Here is a 22,863-nt window from a genome sequence, read left to right as displayed (position 1 = left end):
TAACAGCACCTAAAGAGTTGTATATACCAACCTGCCAATGCAGAATACGCAGGAGACTCAGGTTCAATCCCTGGTTTGGGAAGATTCCCCTGGATTAGGAAATGGCAACCCACTCCAGTATTCTTGCCTGGAAAATCACATGGACATAGGAGCCTAGCAAGCTACAGTCCATGGGGTCGCAAAGAGTCAGACACAACTGAGCACACACGTTCATTCTTGATAAAGCAATAGTTTGTTTGTGGGAAATGGAAGACTTTAATTTACAAGGAACTTTGTGTTCTCAGAAATTGCTGTGAATTTTGAAATTATGTATTTTTTAGTATAGTCAGTTTCTGTCCACATACTGCAAATCGTGGTGTATAATTCATGACTTCATATTGGAGTGAGGAAAATTTAATAGTTAGAAGATGTAAGGATACTTAAGAACCTTTCCAAAAGCAAGGATGCAGAAGAGAAGTTAAGAGTCTCCATGAGGAAGATCTACTGAAAGGGAGTTACTTTACACATACTCAGGAGTCCAAGTTGTTCTTGCCATGCCAGGTTAGGGGGACCTTTACAATTCCAAGTATCGTGGAACAGACTTGGAGGTTTGTTTTATTTTTAAGTGTGGCTTGTCTTAATGCCACCATTTTCTTTCCTTCTTTTTTTTAAGAACTTAGTTTTATATGTCAGTAAGGAAGTGGGATTAGGTATTCAGAAACTGCCTTTATCTCTAAGGCATCCAGTCCGTGTAGTAGTACTCCTTCCTCTAGCAAGTACAACGTAGTTAACATTTCTGTATGACAAGCTACCAAGCCCCAGCTGGTGACCGTGAAAGAAATATTATGATATTCATGATAATTGTAATCAGTGCTGAGTTAAATAATTCATTAATCGTCATGGTAACCTGTTTAAGATATATCTGAATAAGTCTCATATTTTTCTTATAAAAGGAGAGCAGTGCTTCAGATGTTCGAAATTGTCATAAACTTGGTTATTTTTACTTCTGAATGCATTATATATTTCTTGTGTGTGCATGCTCAGTGTGTCCAACTCTTCGTGACCCCATGGATTGTAGTGCTCCAGGCTCCTCTGTTCATGGGATTTTCCAGACAAGAATACTGGAGCCAATTGCCATTTCCTTCCCCAAGGGATCTTCCCAACCCAAGGACTGAACCCTTGTCTCTTGGATCTTATGCATTGACACGAGGGTTCTTCACCACTGCACCACCTGGGCAGCCCATGTATTTCTGTAGCATATTTTATTCCAAACTAATTTGTCTTATTATTGATTAACTGTAATATTAGTTTAACTAAAACAGTGTTGGCTGGGATATGACACTTAGGAGGCCTGGAAATGGCTAAGAGCATGATTATTGGTTTAATTTTTCTTCTTTTTTAAAAAAATTTCCTATAAACTTTTGTAGTGTGTGTGGTTTGTATTTTTCTTATTATTCTACATACTGACACATGCTAAGCTAGCTGGAAGCCAGATTTTAATTTTATTTGGAAGCCTAGCATGAAAGGATAATATAATTTTTGTTGCTTTGGGAATTTGATATTAAATTTATCTTTGAAGAATTTCCCTTGTCATTTGTTTAAAAAAACTTAGAAGTTTTTTCAGCTACGATAGTGGTGCCCTCATATTTTAAACTAGAAACAGGGATGCAAAGTGTGTTTGTGTGTTTGTATATGAAACCTAAACAAGATATTAAAGCATAAAATTTAGTCATCAACTTTATTTAAAAGAATTGCAGAAAAGCAGTGTTACCCTGGAAACACATGTCATCGCTCTGCTGTAATGTATTCGTGTGAATGACCTAGAATGCAATACAAAAAAGCCTTACTGGCCTCTTCTAGTCAAGCGGCTTTCTGTATCTACCTAGCACAGCAGCTTGCTGGAGGGGCCTTTCCCTGACTTCCTCTCACAGGCCTGTAATACTCCAGGACAGCAGAGCCCAGCTACAACCTGTATGTTGTACATCTCCCCACCTCTGCTGCTCACCTGCTGGCTCTCTGTCTAGTCCAGACTTCGGTGGGGCCTGATCCCCTTTCCTCTTCTCCAGTATAGTGGCCTCTCGTTGCTTTGCTTTTCTCCCTGCAGACTTCACGGTTCACACTCTCCCCAGGCCCTTAGCTGCCTTTCCCTCTTGGTCTTTCTCCCTGTTTGACCTATACATATCCAGCCATGGTTCCAGCCTGGCACCTGCGTTTTCCCTCCCTCCCCGTTTGTGGATCGCTCAGGGTTGTCAGAGAAAGTCATGGACTCGGGCTGCTAGATAATATTACAGGTCAAAGGTTTCTGACCTCAGACAAAAGTAATACTCAGGGATCTTTTTACTTCTCCCTGGCCAGCTCCTTTCCCTAAAGGAACTATAAAAATACTCATTGGATTCCCCGGCTGTGCTTAACAGATAACATTGCTTCCGCTCCACACCATAGAGAATGTCCTCGGTTTCTTGTCTTTTGAATTTATCTGTCCCATCGTTTTTACCTGCTGCTTAGTGTAAGAGGAAAACAGTTCAAGATTAACCTTTAGCTGAAGTACTTTGGCCACCTGATGTGAAGAGCCCACTCATTGGAAAAGACCCTGATGCTGGGAAATATTGAGGGAAAGAGAAGGGGACAATAGAGGATGAGATGGTTGGATGGGATCACTGACTCAATGGACAAGAGTCTGAACAAGCTCCAGGAGATAGTGAAGGACAGGGAAGCCTGGCATGCTGCAGTCCATGGGGTTGTAGAGTCGCTCATGACTTAATGACTAAACAACAGCAGCTATCCTTGTGTTTCATTCCCTGCCAGATCTTTCTGTCCATTATGCCCTAACGTGGTAAATTCTCCCTAGCCCCTTTCTTGACCACCCTCACACCAGCTTAACCCCTCCCATCATAAAACAACGTAAGCCTTGGCCTGGTATCTCTCACTGGGAACCCCTGTGTTCATTCCTTTTGGGCTCTCCACACCACTGTCATGTGCCTTTCGTGCTCTCTGTTGGAATCACTCAAAAGCTGTGACCACTGATGACTTCTTAAATCGTCCAGTCCACTGTCGTCTTTTCCTGACACATCTCTGTTGAAGCTTTGGCTTTATTGTCCACACCATCCTGAAATGTTTCCCCTCTGGCTTTTGGGGTATCCAGCTCTCTTCATTCTCTGCTGTTTCTCTTTGATCATGTCTTGTTATTTCCCCACCAGCTTTTCTCTGCCCTCTCCATGGTTCTGATTTGTCCTGCTTCTCATCAAATCCTGTACACTCTCTACAGAGGACTTACATATTTCCACAGCCTCCACTGTGTACTGTGTATTCTCTGTAAAGAGAGACTTCCAAAAATCCTTGAGCCTGGCCCTCCCTGCGGGGCTCCAGGAGTGGGCCTCACCTGCCTGTTGGTCTTTCCACCTGCGCATCTCAAAGAAATCTAAGTTTACTGAAAACTCCTCTTTCCCTAAAACCTGTTGTTCCTCCTGTATTCCCCATTTTTGTTAATAGTATTGTTTTTCACCTACTTGTTGAAGCATCAGTACATGATCTCTGATTCTTCCCTCCTGCTTAACAAGCTTTCAGTCAGTCAGTCAGTTCAGTCACTCAGTCTTCTCCGACTCTCTGCGTCCCCATGAACTGCAACACGCCAGGCCTCCCTGTCCATCACTAACTCCCGGAGCTTACCCAAACTCATGTGGATTGAGTCGGTGATGCCATCCAACCATCTCATCCTTTCTCGTCCCCTTCTCCTCCTGCCCTCAATCTTTCCCAGCATCAGAGTCTTTTCAAATGAGTCAGCTGTTCACATCAGGTGGCCAAAATATTTGGAGTTTCAGCTTCAACATCAGTCCTTCCAATGAACACCCAGGACCGATCTCCTTTAGGATAGACTGGTTGGATCTGCTTGCAGTCCAAGGGACTCTTAAGAGTCTTCTCCAACACCACGGTTCAAAAGTATCAATTCTTGGGCACTCAGCTTTTTTTATAGTCCAACTCTCACGTCCAGACATGACTACTGGAAAAACCATAGTCTTGACTAGACAGACTTTTGTTGGCAAATTAATGTCTCTGCTTTTTAATATGCTGTCTAGGTTGGTCTTAACTTTCCTTCCAAGGAGTAAGCATCTTTTAATTTCATGGCTGGAGTCACCATCTGCAGTGATTTTGGAGCCCAAAAAAATAAAGTCAGCCACTGTTTCCACTGTTTCCCCATCTATTTGCCATGAAGTGATGGGACCGGATGCCATGATCTTAGTTTTCTGCATGATGAGCTTTAAGCCAACTTTTTCACTCTTCTCTTTCACTTTCATCAAAGAGGCTCTTTAGTTCTTCTTCGCTTTCTGCCATAAGGGTGGTGTCATCTGCATATCTAAGGTTATTGATATTTCTCCCGGCAATCTTTTTTTATTTTTTTTTGGAGGCTAATTACTTTACAATATTGTATTGGTTTTGCCATACATTGACATGAATCTGCCACAGTGTACATGTGTTCCCCATCCTGAACCCCCCTCCTACCTCCCTCCCCATCCCATCCCTCTGGGTCATCCCAGTGCACCAGCCCCGAGCACCCTGTATCATGCATCGAACCTGGACTGGCGATTTGTTTCACATACAATAATATACATGTTTCAATGCCATTCTCCCAAACCATCTCCCAGCAATCTTGATTCCAGCTTGTGCTTCATCCAGCCCAGTGTTTCTCATGATGTCCTCTGCATATAAGTTATATAAGCAGGGTGACAATATGCAGCCTTGATGTACTCCTTTTCCTATTTGGAACCAGTTTGTTGTTCCATGTCCAGTTCTAACTGTTGCTTCCTGACCTGCATACAGATTTCTCAAGAGGCAGGTCAGGTGCTCTGGTATTCCCATCTCTCTCAGAATTTTCCACAGTTTATTGTGATCCACACAAAGGCTTTGGCATGGTCAGTAAAGCAGAAATAGATGTTTTTCTGGAACTCTCTTGGTTTTTCGATGATCCAGCGGATGTTGGCAATTTGATCTCTGGTTCCTCTGCCTATTCTAAAACCAGCTTGAACATCTGGAAGTTCACGGTTCACGTATTGCTGAAGCCTGGCTTGGAGAATTTTGAGCATTACTTTACTGGTGTGTGAGATGAGTGCAATTCTTTGGCATTGCCTTTCTTTGGGATTGGAATGGAAACACCTTTTCCAATGGAAACACCTTGGCCACTACTGAGTTTTCCAAATTTGCTGGCATATTGAGTGCAGCACTTTCACAGCATCATCAAATCTTTTAGGATTTGAAATAGCTCAAATGGAATTCCATCACCTCCACTTACCTTATTCTGCCTCAAAACTTCCGCTTCTCTTCTACCACCACTGCCTGAGTTCAGGCCTTATTAGCTTTTATGGGTTTCTCTCATACTTGACTTGCCTCCTTACTCCAATTTATTTTTGTCTGATATTTATTTAGTAATGTTGATCAGTCACTGAATAAATGCCACACGCCCTACTGGACTTTGAGCTTCTAGTGATGAACAGAAACCAGCGTAGTCCTGGCTTTTACGGAGGTTACTGTGATGGGTAACAGCAGTATGAATATCACCATGCCAGGAGTGTCCATTTTGTAAGAATGAAGCCCAGGTCTCTGAGGTCATCTAACAAAGGAAATGACCTATCCTAAAAGGCAGGGAAGGCTTCCCTGAAAGGGTGTAGTTGACCTGAGATCCCGAGTGGAGAGGTTTTCCAGCAGTGTTTCAGATTAAACCGCAAGCGCACAGAGCCCTGGGTGGGAGGAGTGCAGGAGGCAGGGCCAGACCCCGGAGTTTGTTCTCATCCTGGAAAGAATGGGACTCAGCTGGAGGACCTTCGGGGGTGGGCGGGCCTGGGGAGTGTGTTCACCTGATGGAGGGCAAGATTCCGGTTGCCAGCTGGAGTGTGGATCTGAGGGTGACTTGGGGGCCCAGCGCTAGCCACAGCCAGCCGTTTCTCTAAACACCAGTAACTCCCTCTCCTCAATTTGTCTGGTCAGGCTGAAATAAAGTCTGCACTACTTAGATCAGCACGCTAGGCCCTTCCTCATGTCCACCTGTTACACCTGACCTCCTGGTTCCAGCTTCTTGACCTTTGCACTTCCCTTTTCGCTACCTGGGCTGTCCTCTCCATCCCCTGTGAGGGAACTTTTCTTTGCTAGCAGCAGCTGCTCAGGCACCACATCTTCTGCAGAGCCTTTCCTCACCCCAGGAAGAAATGAAAAACAAACAAAAAAAATGCATTGTTTTTCCTCGGTTCCTGTTGGCTCTGATTCTTTGGTATTGCAACCGTTTCTTCTAAAAACTCAAATAAGTTTCTAGTCGTCTGGATCATATCATCCATCTCTGTTATCCTCTCGTCTAGTATAGTGCTTGGTGCCTATAAATATTGAGTAAGTGTTTCATTGTTCTGTTGTGACCACTTTGCTTGTACCAGTTGTCAGGCCAGTGAAATATTCATTGGCCATGTATCTAATGCCAGGTGTGCAGGAGATTAAGACACACACCGCAGACCCTACCTTCGGTCCATTTTCATCCTGGTAACAGTGCTCCCTTTTCTTTCATTAATTTACATTGAAAACTTTTCTTGAAGGCAATTTTGTGTTCATTGTACAGGTAGAGAGAGAAACATTATTTATCAAAAACACTGTTTACTGGAACTGCAGTATCTCTTTTTTGAAATCTTAAAGTTAGGAGTGGATTGCACAATCCCATCTAAATTGCAGACTGCTTTGGTGAATTAAGTTAACTTCAAGCTCCTTGGCAAGGGGGAATCCCAGTTGTGCCTGTCCAGGTGACACAGGAACTGGGGGGCCCTCCTTGGTTCTTAGATGTAGGGACAGAACTTGGAATGTTTTTTCCCCGGGAGTTGCTGTTTGGGAGAGAGTCACAAATTGACTTGATCTTTTTTTTCTTTCCAGATAACAGCAAAAGTTTCTATCATTTTTGTTACTCTTCAGTACAATGTTACCCTCCCTGCCACAGGTAGGTGCTTTACTTTTGGAATTTTCTGGTTAAGTAGAAGAGTTCAGCTGGGCAGACATGGAAATTTCTGTGAACACTAGGTTCTTCATTATCTTCACAGAACTCATTCATGATGAGAATGAATATTTTTCTTGATGATTTTGTAATAATGCAAGATCTGATGTTTTGGGTTGAAAATCCTGTATGAAAATCCGTTTTTATGTGTTTAATGTTTACTGTGTACTTTTGTAAGTAGGCTTGAAATTCCATGGAAGAATAGGGTTTTTGTGAGTTTTTTTTTGTCCTTCTCCTCACTCTGATCTTTTTGTAAGAAAATCCTAAGAATGGATATTTTGCATTTGTCTGAAGTGTCATTGTTCAGTCAAGGTTTCTAAAGCCCCAGTGTTCAGGTTCAGTTTTTTTGACCTATGAGTTCTGTTTGGGAACTGTAATAACAACCCTCTTAAGCCCATTTTATTGTTGCTTTTTGGTTGTGCTCTACCATTCTGTCAGTTATTTTGATGAGAGAATGACAGTAAGCTCTAAGAAGTATCTTGGGAATAGAATACAGACTACATTTTTAGGTTTTATTTCAAAAATTTTTTCTAGATTATGCTAGGTGAGAATCAGGTTGTTATTGAAAGTTGATTACCGTTGAATATAGTAATGTAATTAATTAGCATGGATGAGGGGTGGGGTATTCACTTAACAAGATAACATATTCAGGCAGTAAATTTGTTCCCAGTCTCTCTATTTAGATGTAAGATAAATTACACAACATGGAGTTGGGTTTTTGTTCAGTTTTATCATTTTGTAAATATTTGGTTTAGTAATTTAGATATCAGATTACTGAAAACCACAAAGTTGTTTAGAAATTTGAATATGCCAGAGAAGAACAAAGCTCTTTTATCAACTCACAAGTATTTGCTTAAGTCTTATTCTGGAAAATTAGCAGTTTTAAAGACTGAAAACAATTGCAGCAGTTGCTTCTGTCTCCCCTGCTTAGAGTTCCAAACTAAATCAAATCAAAGTCAGCTTTTCCATCAGATTTATAAATATGGTATCTAGTTTGAAAAATAGAGCTAGAAAGTTGAAAGTTTCGAAAGTTCCTTGAAAACACAGGCAAATGGGCTAAGTATAACTTACTTTAATATAACTGAAACATAACCTGCTCTACCCCTGGGATATCCAGGGGTCTGAGTGTGCCCTCCCCTCCCCTGTGCTCTGATCTTTAATGGCTGTAACTAACCTGTGTCAAGTCTTTGTAAGTAATTTCTGAAACTTTAGACTTCTGGGTAATCTCAGTTTTCATTGCTGCTAAGACTCAAGGTGTCCAAAAGCATATTACCGTGATGTTTCTATAAACTTATTTATTAGATTAGTCTTCTTTTGTGTGTTTCCATAACTGTGTTGTACTTAGTGCTGTTTTTATAATCTTATGTATTTTTTTTTGTGTGTGTGTGTCCTGTTCTTTTGGCCTTCAGAAGAACAAGCTACTGAATCAGTGTTCCTTTATTACTATGGTATCAAAGATTTGGCTACAGTTTTCTTCTACATGCTGGTGGCGATAATTATTCATGCCATAATTCAAGAATATGTGTTGGATGTAAGTATACAATCTTAGAAATCTATACTTTGTAAAATACTAGCTCTCCATACCATGATAGTTATGTTAAATACATTTTTATAATCTTAAATTAACAATTGTTTTTATTTTTAGAAAATTAACAGGCGAATGCATTTCTCCAAAACGAAACACAGCAAGTTTAATGAATCTGGTCAGCTTAGTGCATTCTACCTGTTTTCTTGTATTTGGGGCACATTCATTCTCGTATCTGTAAGTATGTACTATGCTTAAGTTCTCATCTCTCAGAGTATTTAATTATGTACTCAGAACAGGAAATGATGTCCTATTTTTAGCACTCATAAGCAAACCCTGAACCTTAGAAAAATTCCTCTTCTGTTGTTGTTCTTATCTAAGATTAGGAGTTCTGCTATTGAGCTAGTATAAATCAGGTTTCATCAGTAAGCCTCTTACGTTTTTATACAGTAAAAATTGCCAACTATGTTCAGTGTTCCAGAAAGCCTTACTCAGTTTTAGTCGATCTGAATGTTGTCTTCATATCTTGTAGTCACTTGCAAGTGGCTCTGTGTTAGCAGAAAGGGTAAGTTATCAGTGATACTTTCACAAGGTTGCATATATACTAGAGATGAATAAATAGGCCAGGTGAATATTCCAGGGTATGACACAGTTGGAGACAGACCAGAACTCAGCTTTTCAAGTCCAGTGCTTGTTCCATTGTAAATTGCTGCTTTAGTGATACTTTATAGATGAACATAAAATTCAGCTTAAAATCTATCTTATATACTCAGAAATTTTTTTAATTATTGATGTACACAAATTCTGTCTTACACAGTTTTAAAAAAATAAATGTGTTAAAACCTCAGTGGGTATTAAGGATAAGTTGCTTCAGTTTTTTCTATATATACATATGTGATAATTCTCACTAAACAGATCTGGTTATCTAAGAAAAAGACATGGTTATTATGTGGACATGCATGCATGCATGCATGCTAAGTCACTTCAGTCATGTCTGACTCTTGTGACCCCATGGACTGCAGCCCTCCCGGCACCTCCGTCCATGAGATTCTCCAGGCAAGAATACTGGAGTGGGCTGCTGTTTCCTTCTCCTTACGTGGACATAATCTTATAAAACTTGGCAGCACCTTGCTCCTCTGTCTCCTGTCAGGTGCCCCCTCTTTTGGAACCCTTTCTTTGATGACCCAAGAAAAAAATCATTCCTTGGATGACTGTTATGTGCCATTACTGTTTTTTGGTTGTGTTTGCATTTGTGTCTTTTTTACTCCCCTGGATTGAAAGAATTTCAAAAGCCCAGGAATTATGTCTTTTTGGACTTCACATCACTCATTGATTTTCACATCACTAAAGTAAGCAGTTTTATTGAATGAAAAATAACTAAAACATCTAAAATGTTTGACTTCCATGGACCCTTTGGAACTTGAGATGGAGAGCTGTAAATGTGCAAGAAATGAAAATACTGTCTTATTTTCTAAGGAATTTACATGCTCATTAGGCTAATTTTTGTATCTTCTCAGGAAAACTACATCTCAGACCCGACTATCTTGTGGAGGGCTTATCCCCATACCCTGATGACGTAAGTCATTTTTACTAGGCTTTTCTCAATTAAGGGCCATCCATGGTCATGTCACTTTTAAGCAGGATTTGTTGTTACTCTCTTTTAAGACGTGAGGCAAATTCATATAATAGGTATGTCTTTGGCACTCACACTGCCATAAAAACAAAAAATTGCTTTGTGCTTTTATTATGTTTGTAGTCGTTTCAGTATGTCTGTTACCTTAAGAAAACTGATTTTAATGGTAATCCTAATTTAGTCCTCTGTTCTTTTTTTCCCTCATCTTTTCTCCTCATTCCTGCTCCATCTTCTACATACTTTTGCTCCTTTTCTTTACCCTAGTCTCTTTTCTTCCATTTCTTCTCTCTTACACTATAAGCTTGAGGATAGAGACTGTTTCTCTTTTTTGGCCCCCAAGGTTTCTGTACAGTGCTATAAGAAGCTCAGGGGTCGCCAAGTCAGCTAGCTAAGTTATTCATTCTTCAAGCCCAGTTCTGAAACATCTGTTCCATATTTACCTTGCTCCTTTCGCCTATGTGGGCTTCTGCTTTCCTGGATTTTTCCTTTTGTTGTGCAGTATTTTATGTTTATACATTGTCTTGGCTGCTCTTTAATTGTCTCATTTATGTAAGTCAGTCTTATGTTGTGCCCATGCCCACCAAGACTGTATGTAATTGATAGCAGAAGGAACTGTTTCTTTTCATATCCTTTGCTGTGCCCGCTGTAGGGGCTTATCATCTAGGCAGTAGTCAGTGGATGCATTGTGATGGGAGAGTTGGAGAAAAAGATATGAAGAGAGTAACATGACCTACAGTATTACCATATTCTGCTGAGCCATTCTAATTTTTAAAAAGTGTATTAATTCAATGAACTTGTGTAGAATGGGGATATAAACATCATATATGGGACTGTATTTTCTCCCCTTCCCTGTCCTCCTCCCCCTCTTTCCCTACAGCATTATTCAGATAGGCTTTGTGTTTTCCACTTTAGACCTCTGGAGGAGAAGGGGGCCGGGGGCGGTGGAGAAAGAGGAGGTCTAGAGGGGTGTGGCATGAAAAGACTGTGGACTCTAGACTGATGAGACTATGTCTCCTGGGAGCCCTTCAGTGCCTTATTCCTCTCTTGAATCTGAGTTTGCTTCCATTTATTGGGGGTTCTCAAGTGTCTCAACCAGGTAGAGATACCATGTTTCCCTAAGGAAAAATCCAGAGGCTGTCTGTAATTGGGACTGTCTCGGCTTCCAGTGCTGGTGAATCTGTGCACCTTCACTTCTTCACCGCCTTTTTGCGCTTTCTACTTCCCTTTTGAGGAACCCTTACAGATGTGTGATTTGATTCCCTCAGAGACACGTTCCGCATATTTTCAGTAGCTAACAGGCGCACTCACCAGTACTAACTCACTCATAGGCAAGGGGCTCCGTTTCCTCGTAGCTTGCTTGGTTGCTCCCAGGGTTCTGTGGATCATGTTTTTGCTTCTGCTCTTTAGCCCAGAGGAACTGACTGATGGTGGGGAGACCCTGGGGGGCTCGGGAAGGGGGCTACTGCAGAGTAAATAAAGGGAAGTAAGGGGACCTGAAATGGCAACACAAAGGTAGCTACTTAGCATGTCCTGATTTCCAGTGTTTGTTTTTACTTTATCTTTAAAGATGTTGTGCTTTAAACGATATGTTCTGCTTTTTTTGTGTTACACAGATTTCAGATGAAGTTTTTCTACATATCACAATTGGCATACTGGTTTCATGCTTTTCCTGAACTCTACTTCCAGAAAACCAAAAAAGTAAGCAGTGGTTTTGTGATTTTTAGATTTGTCTTGTCATTTTTGCCTTTTTTTGAAAAGTTGTTTTAAAATTAAATATTTCCTCACATCTCTAGCCTCCCTTTCCCCTCTCCCATCCCCCCACTATTCTCTCACCTCCCTTTTTTCCACACAGACTAAATGTCTTTAAGTATTTATTGCAAAAACTTTTATTTGGTTCAACTTAAGAGGTGGGGATCTTACATTTGACATGCTAATTTCTCATTTTAAAATTGTATTAGTGGTAATTTAAAATAAAATTTAAACAAATCTTGCAGTGTGATACTCAGTTTGTGTTATGGATACGCTTAGCAGTTTCACAAGTGAGACCAAACGGATTAATTAGATTATTCGACAACTAATGGTACTGTGTATAAGTCCCAGAGAAAAATTCAATATTGAGAAAAGTAAACCAGAGTTAAATATTCACCTTGAGTCTTTCCCTAGTGAAACAGGTGGGAAAGATGTTCATTTGTCTTGTTTGAACAGTAAGTCAGCCACTGGAGCACTCCAGTAGCCTCCTGTAAAGTTTTACCCTCGACACCTCTGAAGTCAGTCTTACCTGATGTCACAGAATAAACTTTGTTTCCTTTATTTAACTCTTTCTCTTCTAAAAACTGTCCTAGGTCCTTTTCACTCTAAATCAAAATCAAGCTGCTCACCTGTTCCCAGAGCTCTTCCCATCTGTGCCCCTGTCCCCTGGTCCCTTTTTCTTCCCTTTTTGTACCTCATTCAGTTTTAACATTCTCTAATTTTATAATCCCAGCACATAGTTCTTTTCTCTGGGATACCTTTTCTAATAAATTAATCAAGCACTTTTATTCTCCTTTGGGGAGAGATTGTTTTTAAAATCCCTATATATGAACTGACATGTTTGGGGGGGTGGGTGGATAAAAAGAAATTCATGGGTTAACAGCCATAGTTGGGAGACAGGTACATGGGGATTCATTATGCTTTCTATGGGTTGTGTGTATTTTACATTTTTCCACATTTAAAACATTGGTTTTAAAATCCCTTTACTTTGAGAAGCTTTTCCAAAACAGAAATGTAACCACCCATCCAGTGACCATTTTATCTCTGCCTTCTTAAAAGCCAGAAACACTTGTACTCTGGGTAGTTAATTCATGAATATAAGTGCTTGATTTTATTGATGTATTGTGTCTGTGGTTTTTGTGTCCTGTGTGTCAGTCATCATTGATGTCTGCCATGATTAGAGAATAGCACTGAATTAGAGTCCATGTAGAGTAGAATGGTTTTCTAGTTAAGTTGGTTATAAGGATTAGGATGAAGATCCATAAAACCTTTGACTTAGAACTGTCTTAAGATAAAATTTTTAGCCACACCACTTTCAATAACCTTTCCATATTTAGTGATTACCTAATGTGAACCATAGGTGTCCCATAGCTGCACTGTCCAACACAGTAGCCACAAAGCACATTTAACTTAATTAAGCAAAAACAAAGTTCGCTTTCTTGGTCACACTAGCCATGTCGCAAATGCTCATTGGCCACACATGGTTTCACAGTCTGCCATTTTGAATCAGAGACAGAGAACCTAGCCCTCCTTGCAGAAAGTTCTGTGGAGCACTGCTGAGACCGGTATAGTCCGTGATGTCTTAGTACCATGGTTCAGATGTTTAGGTCTTTCTTCATGTACTTTTGTACCTGTGGATGTTTTACCTCTGGGTTTCATTATGAGTTCATATGTCTATATATTGTTCATTGACCATGTAAGTAGAGAGGGACATTTCAAAGTAATTGTTCATTTTAGTTCTCAAAGCTCTTTCCCAGTTCCTGCCAGATGGCATTTCTCCAAAAATGCAATCTAATTTTTATGGAATAATTTGCATAACTTAGAACTTAACTGAAACTATTTTTAACATCTACATATGACAGTCGAAAGTAACTGTTTCAAGTAATTAACATAATTTGAAAGTAACAGCTGCATATGTGTTCAACGGTTTCTTAAAATTTACTCTATAAGAATTATTTTTGGAAGAACTCTTCACTGGAAAAAAATTAGTACAGTGGTTGTTTTGACCCAGTCTTACAGAGAAGTGGAAAAAGGAACACAGTAGCAATTCAAGAGATGTGTTAGTCACAAATAACTCAGTTTCTTTTAAGAAGGTTATTTTAATTCCATGTAATACGTATGTTTCAATATAAACAGTCCTCTCTTTTGTCCATGAGAGGATTCAAAATGTAGTTTCTTAGCCAACTTGAATATAAGAAGTTTCAGGAAAGTGTGGATGGAATATCCAAATGTTTTGTTTCTGATAGTCAGATTATTTGGTTTAATTATCCATACATATAGTTGTATATGATATAAAGTATACTAAATTCTTAAAAAGCTTTTTGCCCACTCCTTCCTAAGGGTTACATTCACACTTTTCATGTGCGACTTGTTAATATCTGTCCTTCATCACTGGAGCTTCCTTGACTCATTTAAATCAGTTTTTCCAGAGTACATCGTTACTCTGTCTTATTGATTCCTCCACTAACCTTGTGTAAGCAGTTAGAAATGACATTGGTTGAGTTTTCTCAGGTTATGTATCTTAACCCATTTATTTGTTGTTTAAAATAATCAATACAGATCTCTGTAGTATGAGAGCTTTGAAAAAATTTACATATGAGATGACTACATTTTTGGTTTAGGGGAATATCTTTGCCTTATATTTGGGCATATATCCAATATTCAGTTTAAAGTAAAGTTCACATTTTAGTACTGTGTAGTTAAGAAAAACATTTCCTTATAAAATAGAAATTTACTAAAGTATACAGCTGACCTTTTTAATAAAAGATGTTGGAATAACAACCAAAAATGTCACCTAAAGTTATTTATAATTTTAGTATTTGTTTTGATTTAAGTGTACTGTGTTTATTAGGTATTCCATGAAAAAGGAGACTTATCAGAATTTTAAGTCATTATTCTATGACTTTGTTCTTATATAAACTACTGGAATATTAGCATTAAGGATATATAAGGACTTGGCAACTGCTCAGTTTCATTACATATTTTTTCCATTCAGGTATAAGAAAGTTTGTAAATAAACAAAACTTTGTTTCTGACTTCTGGTGAAAAAGAGTTTATTTACATAACAAAATCATAGGGTGGTGAGTCTTGAAAAACCAAAATAGCTTTTTCTCATCCACATTTGCATTCATCTAGACTCTAGATTCTAGAACAGTTATGAGCCGCCCTTGGATGGCGTGCTAACTCCCTAATTGAAATCTGTGATGTGGCCAGTTAACTGATACCGTGAACTGCCTCTAAGAGTGCCGACATCTTTTCTCACTGATCTTTCACCCAGCCTTCTCTTTTCTCACTGATCCCCACACCCCAGGGACACATGGTGCTGGGTAAGGTCTTTATTGTTGGCCACAGGCATGTAAGCCCCAGAAGGCTGTAACCCTATGAGGATTGCAGAATGTCAGAGGAAGTCCAGTCTCATTTTAAAAATCATGCTACGTCACACCTGTCACATTATTGTTGATAGGGGAACGCCTTTAACCTGCGCTCTCCACCACTCCTTGCAGTAGACCCCTCCCTGTCACTCATTTATTTTGACACTTGTCTCTGGTTCAGCTTTGAATGTGCAAACATTGCTTTAGAGACACTGGCCAGTTTATAGAAGGCTCAAGTTTCCATTACTTAGAAAAAGATTTCTTGGTACTCTGTCCTTTTGGAAAAGCTCTTGCTAAGGATTTGACAGTTGTGGAGATATGGGACATGTGGTGGTATTTTACTCACCATGATTGACTCAGTTGGTTGCTATCAGAAAGGCAGGGCTGAGATGCAAAGTTGAACTTGAATTTAGGGAAGAAGCTCTGGACTTTTTCTTTACCTAAGAGCAAGCGAAACCTTGCTTCACATTAATTAGGTTGAGATTTAAGGAGAAAAAAGAGATGGAATGACTTTTTGAAATATAGTATGTTTGTAATTTATAGTAGTATTTTTAGATTTGTCTAACAAGAAAAAAGAGAAGCAGCTTATGTTCTCTGCTAAATGGTGTATTTTTAAAACCTATTTGTGTTTCTTCTTTAAAAAAAGAAAAATCTTTTTTTTTCTTTAATCTTTCCAAGGAGTTACACTGCTATAGTTTTTCCATCAGTTATTCCAGCAAATTAGTTTTTTACATTGATTTACACAAATTGTTATGTAATAAAATGAGTTTAGTGTCCAATCAGCAATTTTAAAACTTTTTAAAAAGCTTTAGTATAAAGGGTCCTCTTGGTGTTGTTTTCCCCTCAGAAATTTGGAACATTGTTTACCATACATCTGAAGGAATATGGTATTGTTTCATATACACAGTCACTTACATGCCACCTCACTGCAACTTAAAATGTATTTAAAATTGTAGTGAGGAACTTCCCTGGCAGTCCAGTGGTTATTAAGACTTCCAATGGAGAGTGTGCAGGTTTGATCCCTGGTTGGGAAGCCACGTGCCTTGCAGCTGAAAAACCAAAACATAAATCAGAGGCAATATTGTAACAAATTCAATAAAGACTTTTAAAATGGTCTACATAAAAAAAAATCTTTAGAAACAATAAAATTAACATGAAAGTTAAAATGTTTTGTTGTATACCATCTAAAATCATTTTGTACAGTGCCAATGATATATACACCACACTTTCAGAAATACAACTACCATGTATTTAGTGACACCTCTGTTTCCATAGGATGTCAAATTGCAATTATAACACTACAGCTGAGCTCATCTGAAATGATTTTAAGAGAGTAAAGAGACTGCCTTGTGGTTGAACTTTGCCATGTTATCACAACACCTTTCTCACTCCTTTAGTAAGGAGAAATATTTCATTGGAAGTGTGAAAATTATGTGGAGAAAAAAGTCAGCCAGCCTTAGTTCTCTCTCCAGTTGAAAGCCCCACTATACACTTAGTATTGTGTCTTGGGAATTTTCCCCGAGAGTTCCACAGTGTAGGACTCTATATTGTTTTGTTCAACTGTCGTACGTTCTGTAATACTTGATCTTTGTACCATTCTTACTGGAAAAGACTTTCCAGTTTCAAAACTACACTTAAAAACTCTCTGCTCTTTCTTGGAAGATTTGGTGAAATAACTGTACTTGAATTGTAGGGGCTGAAAGAGAAGTGATCTGTGTTCAGCTCTCCTATATGGCAGAGACAAATCTAGTGAGGTTCCAGGCAAATGGTGCTCAGTTTGCTGACATCAGCCATATTGTAATCATTTTAATTAGAGCTGCAGTACATGAATAGTACTAGCCAGGCTAGTAGAACCATATATGTGGTAAACTGCCAAAAAACAGAGTAGAAATGAGTGGTACAGGCATTTCCTAAATTAACAAGTGTTTATAGGGCCTGCTGTTCATTTTTTGCAAACATTTTTGACTGTAACCTAAGGTGAAAAACTATAGAGTTTACATTATAATTCTGCGTATGTGTGTACTGCTGCTGCTGCTAAGTCGCTTCAGTCATGTCCGACTTTGTGCCACCCCATAGACGACAGCCCACCAGGCTCCCCCCGTGCCTGGGATTCTCAAGGCAAGAACACTGGAGTGGGTTGCCATTTCCTTCTGCAGTGCATGAAAGTGAAAAGTGAAAGTGAAGTCTCTCAGTCATGTCCGACTCTTAGCGACCCCATGGACTGTAGCCCACCAGGCTCCTCCATCCATGGGATTTTCCAGGCAAGAGTACTGGAGTGGGGTGCCATTGCCTTCTCCGTGTGTGTAAAATCTGGAATAAAGCTTTCATGAAACAATATAATATGCTGTACACTCTAGCCTTTTTAAACATTATATTTCATATTTCAAAAGATGTTAGGGTGACCCCAAAATTAATTTTATGAGTCACTTGACTTAAACATCTTTGAAAACCACTATTTCTAAGATAACCAAGTCACTAAGAACTATGGGGGGCTGGTGGTGAGGGGAAAGCAAAAGTGAAGTCTGAATACCTGACTTACAGGGTTATTAAGAGGAGAAAGAATATACAAGTATGTGGTATCCTAAGTGAGAAGATAAATTTTAACCTTTGGTTTTAATGACTTGACTGACAGTGAAATGAAAGGGACTAAAAAACGTAAATACTATTTGGGTAAACAAAAGAATCTCTGCTGGTATAAACATAGTAGTTTTAATATTAGAAGGACATAATGGTTATTAAGATTGTGTCATCTAATATTATTTATTATAAAAAGGACCACTCAGTACTAAAAGGGATATAGAATTCATCTGATTCAAGGAAACCCAGGTGTTATTCACATTTCCAGATGAGTAGATGAAGCCAAGAGAGGGTAAAGGACTGTGGCCAGTTGGAGTGGGTGCTGGGCAGAGTGGCCTTCAGGTCTTCTGTGACAGTCCATTTTCACACTACTTCTCCAAACAACTACTTCCCCCAGTTTTAACCTGTTGTGCAATTTTCTGTTTACAGGAAGATATTCCTCGTCAGCTCGTCTACATCGGCCTTTACCTCTTTCACATTGCTGGAGCTTATCTTTTAAAGTGAGTTGGGATTTTTCTTGGGTGTGCTTGTGGACTGGGCAGATAATATGCTGCTGCTGCTGCTGCTAAGTCACTTCAGTTGTGTCCGACTCTGTGCGACCCCATAGATGGCAGCCCACCAGGCTCCCCCGTCCCTGGGATTCTCCAGGCAAGAACACTGGAGTGGGTACTCTGTCTTAATTCGTAATTAATCTTTTTATTTTAAATGTGTTCTTTTAACAGCTTGAATCATCTAGGACTTGTGCTTTTGGTGCTACACTATTTTGTTGAGTTTCTTTTCCACATTTCCCGCCTATTTTACTTTAGTGATGAAAAGTATCAGAAAGGGTGAGTCTTTCAACCATTCTGTTTCTTGTGTAATTAAAGTCAGTGCCTGTGTTGCAAAGGACCATGCTATTGCCAAGGTCCATGCTATGGGCAATTATGTTGCTTTATAAGCTGCTTTAAATAAAATGACACTTTCTAACAATTTAAGTTGGTCGTTTGTTCTCTAAAATAGTCTTTCTTAGCTTGAGAGATAGTATATTGGAACTTGTAGTTTTGAAGTTGAGGGTTTACTTTTCTCATACAACTTTTCTTATCTTGTTTAGTGCACATTGTTCTTTTGGAGAAGGAATAATGAGGAAAAGTGAGCTTTCAGAAGAAATTGAAATAGTAGATTTTAGAACCTTAAAGATACAAAAATATTTTGATGGGAAAATTAAACTTGGACAGCATTGAAGTAATATGTATTGTAAAGAGCCTTGGGGGGAGAAAAAGTGAAGCGAGGACTCTCATGAGAATTGAATACATGGCCTTTGTTTTTATTCAGCCTTTTCCAAAATTGTTCTATATACCAGTAGTTCTGAGAATCATTAATAGTTGTCATACGCATACACAGAAAATCTGCTAAATGAAAAATAAAATCAAATATTTCTTTAACTGAACTTCTAGAACCTGAAATATGCTCATATGTTATACAATTTCCAAGAATGTGATATAATATGGAGCATTTCCCTAGCATTTTATTTCAGAATCCTTTTTGCAGAACTGTAAGAAATGCTGTTTTAATACGCATTTACTTAACAGGAATCTGATTTCTACTAGAATCTTATCTTTGCAATTTTGTGAATCTGACTTTGACATTTTTTTCACAGATTTTCTCTGTGGGCAGTTCTGTTTGTTTTGGGAAGACTTCTGACTTTAATTCTCTCGGTACTCACTGTTGGCTTTGGCCTGGCAAGAGCAGAGAACCAGAAGCTGGATTTCAGTACTGGAAACTTCAATGTGTTAGCTGTTAGGTAGGGTTGATTTAACACTTTTCTCACCTTGCCCTACAATGTAGTATGTATTATCAATTTAAAATATGAATTGTCTAAAATATAAAAGTATAATTATGAGAGGTAGGGGAAAATACTCATTTGATTTGATTTCTTACCTATTGCAATTTCATGTATAAATTAAAGTATCAATACTAAAGCATTTAGATACAAATAAACTTACAAAATAGAGACTCACAGACTTAGAAAAGGAACTTATGGTTACCACGGGGAGGGGATAATTAGGGAGTTGGGGATGGACATGTACACTCTGCTATATTTTAAATGGATAACCAGCAAGGGCCTACTGTATAGCACAGGGAACTCTGCTTAACGTTCTGTGCCAGCCTGGATTGGGAGAAGGATTTGAGGGAGAATGGATACATGTATATGTATGACTGGGTCCCTTTTCTGTTCACCTGAAACTACCACGTTTTAATTGGCTATACCCCAATAAAAAGTTTGGAAAAAAATTACTAAAGCATTTATTTAACTTCAGGGGTTAATTACTGTGTTCAGTCACTTTAGTCATGTCCAGCTCTTTGTGACCCTGTAGACTGTAGCTAGCCAGGCTCCTCTGTCCATGGCATTCTCCAGGCAAGAATACTGAAGTGAGTTGCCGTGCCCTCCTCCAAGGGATCTTCCCAACCCAGGGATCGAACCTGGATCTCTTGTATCTCCTTCATTGGCAGGTGGATTCTTTACCACTAAGCCACCTGGGGTTAATTATTAGTGGGATAATTATTCATTAATATAATCCTTGTCAGTATAGTGGGAATTTAGCGCTAAGTTAATACTGTCAAAGCAAGAGAGATTATTTTATTCAATGGCATTGCTTGGGTACACGTTAATTTTCTGTTTTATTTCTTTGTATTCTCAGAATTGCTGTTCTGGCATCCATTTGCATTACCCAAGCATTCATGATGTGGAAGTTCATTAATTTTCAGCTTCGAAGGTGGAGAGAACATTCTACTTTTCAGGCACCAGCTGTGAAAAAGAAGCCACCAGTGACTAAAGGCAGGTCTTCTAGAAAAGGAACAGGTTTGTACTCAGTAAACAGTGAAAAACCTGAAGTAGAAAACACTTTTTTTTTTTCATGTTTTGGGGTCTTATTTATAATCTTTTTAAGGTTTAAAATCTTAAAAAGAGTTAATTCTACGTACTAGCAAAATTAGAAAGAAAATTACTTGCCCCATCTTAAAGTTTGGTGGTTCCCTCGAATCAGTTATTCCCCTCAAAAGCCATCCACTAAAGATCTCTCTCGCAAGTTCTGCAGGCTTGGTGATTTTGAGCCCCTCTAGACTAATGTGTACATGGGCAGTTTTAATGAGTGAGTATCCTGAAGAGTGATAGTACTTTTGAGTATCTTACTCATATTTAAAAAACAAGACCTCTTTCAGCTCCTTTCCATCTGCCCTTTAGTCCCAAGAGGAACAGCTCTTTTGTAACTCCTGATTGTTTGGCCCTTAATCTTTGACTTTGCATCTCACCTCTTTTCTCCTTCTGGCTTTTGATTGAAAATGCATTGACAGTGGAATAATTTTTCAACTTGTAGTAGTATAGTTGGAACTATAAGATGAGAAATTGTTTTAAAATCTTTGTCATAAACAGTGGCGGTTTGCTGCTTTTGTGTCTTTATATCTGACAGTTTATGTCCTCCAGTCTTGTCCTTATTCAGGTTGTATCGACAACTCTTGACCCTTTGCGTGTCATATGCATTTTAGTGCATCTTGGTCAGTTTCCACACACACACACAAAGCTTCACTGGGGTATTCGGTTGATAGTACATTGACTCCATAGGTCACCTGAGGGAGAATTGAGTATTTCAGCCCATGAGCATGTGTGTGTGAACATCCAGTCTTTCCCCTTTAAGTATGGTGTTACCTGTGTGTGTATGTGTGTGCACGCGTGTGTGTGCGTGTATGTGTGCATGTGCACACTAAGTCACTTCAGTCGTGTCTGACTCTTTGTGACCCTACGGACTGTAGCCCACCAGACTCCTTTGTCCATGGGAATCTCCAAAAGTGTACATTTCAGTAGTTCTTAAGTATATTCACAAAATTTTGTGAATCATACCACTGCCTAATTCCAGAAAATTTGTATCATCCAGAAAAACCTCATGCCCACTAGCAGTCATTTTCCATTCCCTCCTTTCCTCTACCCCTAGCAACCTCTTACCTGTTCTCTGTCTCTATAGATTAGCCTTTTTTGGACATTTCTTTTTTTCACATAGCATGTGTTTAAAATTTATATATAGCATACATGCATGTGTTGATACTTCATTCCTTTCCATGGCCAAATAATAAACGAGTGTATGAAGATACAGTGTTGTTTATCCGTAAATTGATGAATGTTTGGGTTGTTTCCATGTTGGGGCTACTATGACTGATGCTGTTAATATTCATGTACATATTTTTGTTTGAACACCTGGTTTTTGCTGTTTGAGATACATACCTAGGAGTGGAATTCCTGGGTCATATCATAACTGTATATTTAACACTTCGGAGAACTGCTAGACTGTTTTCTGAAGTATAACATTGTATTAATACATTCATCGTTTCACATGTTGATATCCAGTTGTCTCTGCACCGTTTGTGAAAAAACTAGTTTTCATCTAATTGTCTTGACATTCTTGTTAAAAATCAGTTGATCATAAAAGTAATAATTTATTTCTGGCTCTGTTCTATTCTGTTCATCTGGATATCTGTTCTTACGCCCTTGTCTTGATTACCGTAGCTTTGTAGTAAGTTTTGAAATCATGAAATGTGAGTCTGCCATTTTTGTTTTTTTCATGTTTTGGGTATTCTGGGTGCCTTGCATTTCCATACAAATTTTAGGATCATTTTCTTGTTTTCCTGCAAAAAGTCAGCTGGGCTTCATTTGGAGTATCTTGGGTCTGTGATAGATGTCTTTATGTCTTTTGGGGTCTTCTTTAATTTTTTCAATTAAATTTTGTAGGTATCAGCATATAAGTTTTGTACTTCTTCATTAAATTTATTCCTAAATATTTTATTCTTTTTGATGCTGTTGTAAATAAAATTGTCTTCTTAATTCCATTTTTGGATTTTTCATTGCCAGTGTATAGAAATGTAATGGAATTTTTGCATATTGATCTTGTATCCTACAACACTGCTGTACTTTTTGGGTATTTTAAAATTTTTATTTCATTATTTAATTGCATTTTTGTGGATTTCTTTGCATTTTCAACGTACAAGC

General features: G+C 38.8%; 1 protein-coding gene across 1 annotated transcript in view; it reads left to right on the top strand.

Annotated features, from left to right (window-relative positions):
• Positions 1-22,863, top strand: part of TRAM1 (translocation associated membrane protein 1) — a 31,505-nt gene that overhangs the window by 3,450 nt on the left and 5,192 nt on the right. Inside the window, exons 2-10 of the mRNA XM_068983270.1 lie at positions 6,877-6,940; positions 8,404-8,525; positions 8,640-8,756; positions 10,037-10,095; positions 11,766-11,850; positions 18,279-18,349; positions 18,572-18,676; positions 19,486-19,629; positions 20,528-20,688. Coding sequence (XP_068839371.1) covers positions 6,877-6,940; positions 8,404-8,525; positions 8,640-8,756; positions 10,037-10,095; positions 11,766-11,850; positions 18,279-18,349; positions 18,572-18,676; positions 19,486-19,629; positions 20,528-20,688 — 928 coding nt within the window. The remainder of the gene's footprint in view (positions 1-6,876; positions 6,941-8,403; positions 8,526-8,639; positions 8,757-10,036; positions 10,096-11,765; positions 11,851-18,278; positions 18,350-18,571; positions 18,677-19,485; positions 19,630-20,527; positions 20,689-22,863) is intronic.

The sequence above is a fragment of the Capricornis sumatraensis genome, chromosome 11, assembly GCF_032405125.1.
Source record: "Capricornis sumatraensis isolate serow.1 chromosome 11, serow.2, whole genome shotgun sequence".
Lineage (NCBI taxonomy): Eukaryota > Metazoa > Chordata > Mammalia > Artiodactyla > Bovidae > Capricornis > Capricornis sumatraensis.
The sequence above is the reverse complement of the archived record's forward strand: the minus strand, read 5'-3'. Positions and strand labels throughout refer to the sequence as shown.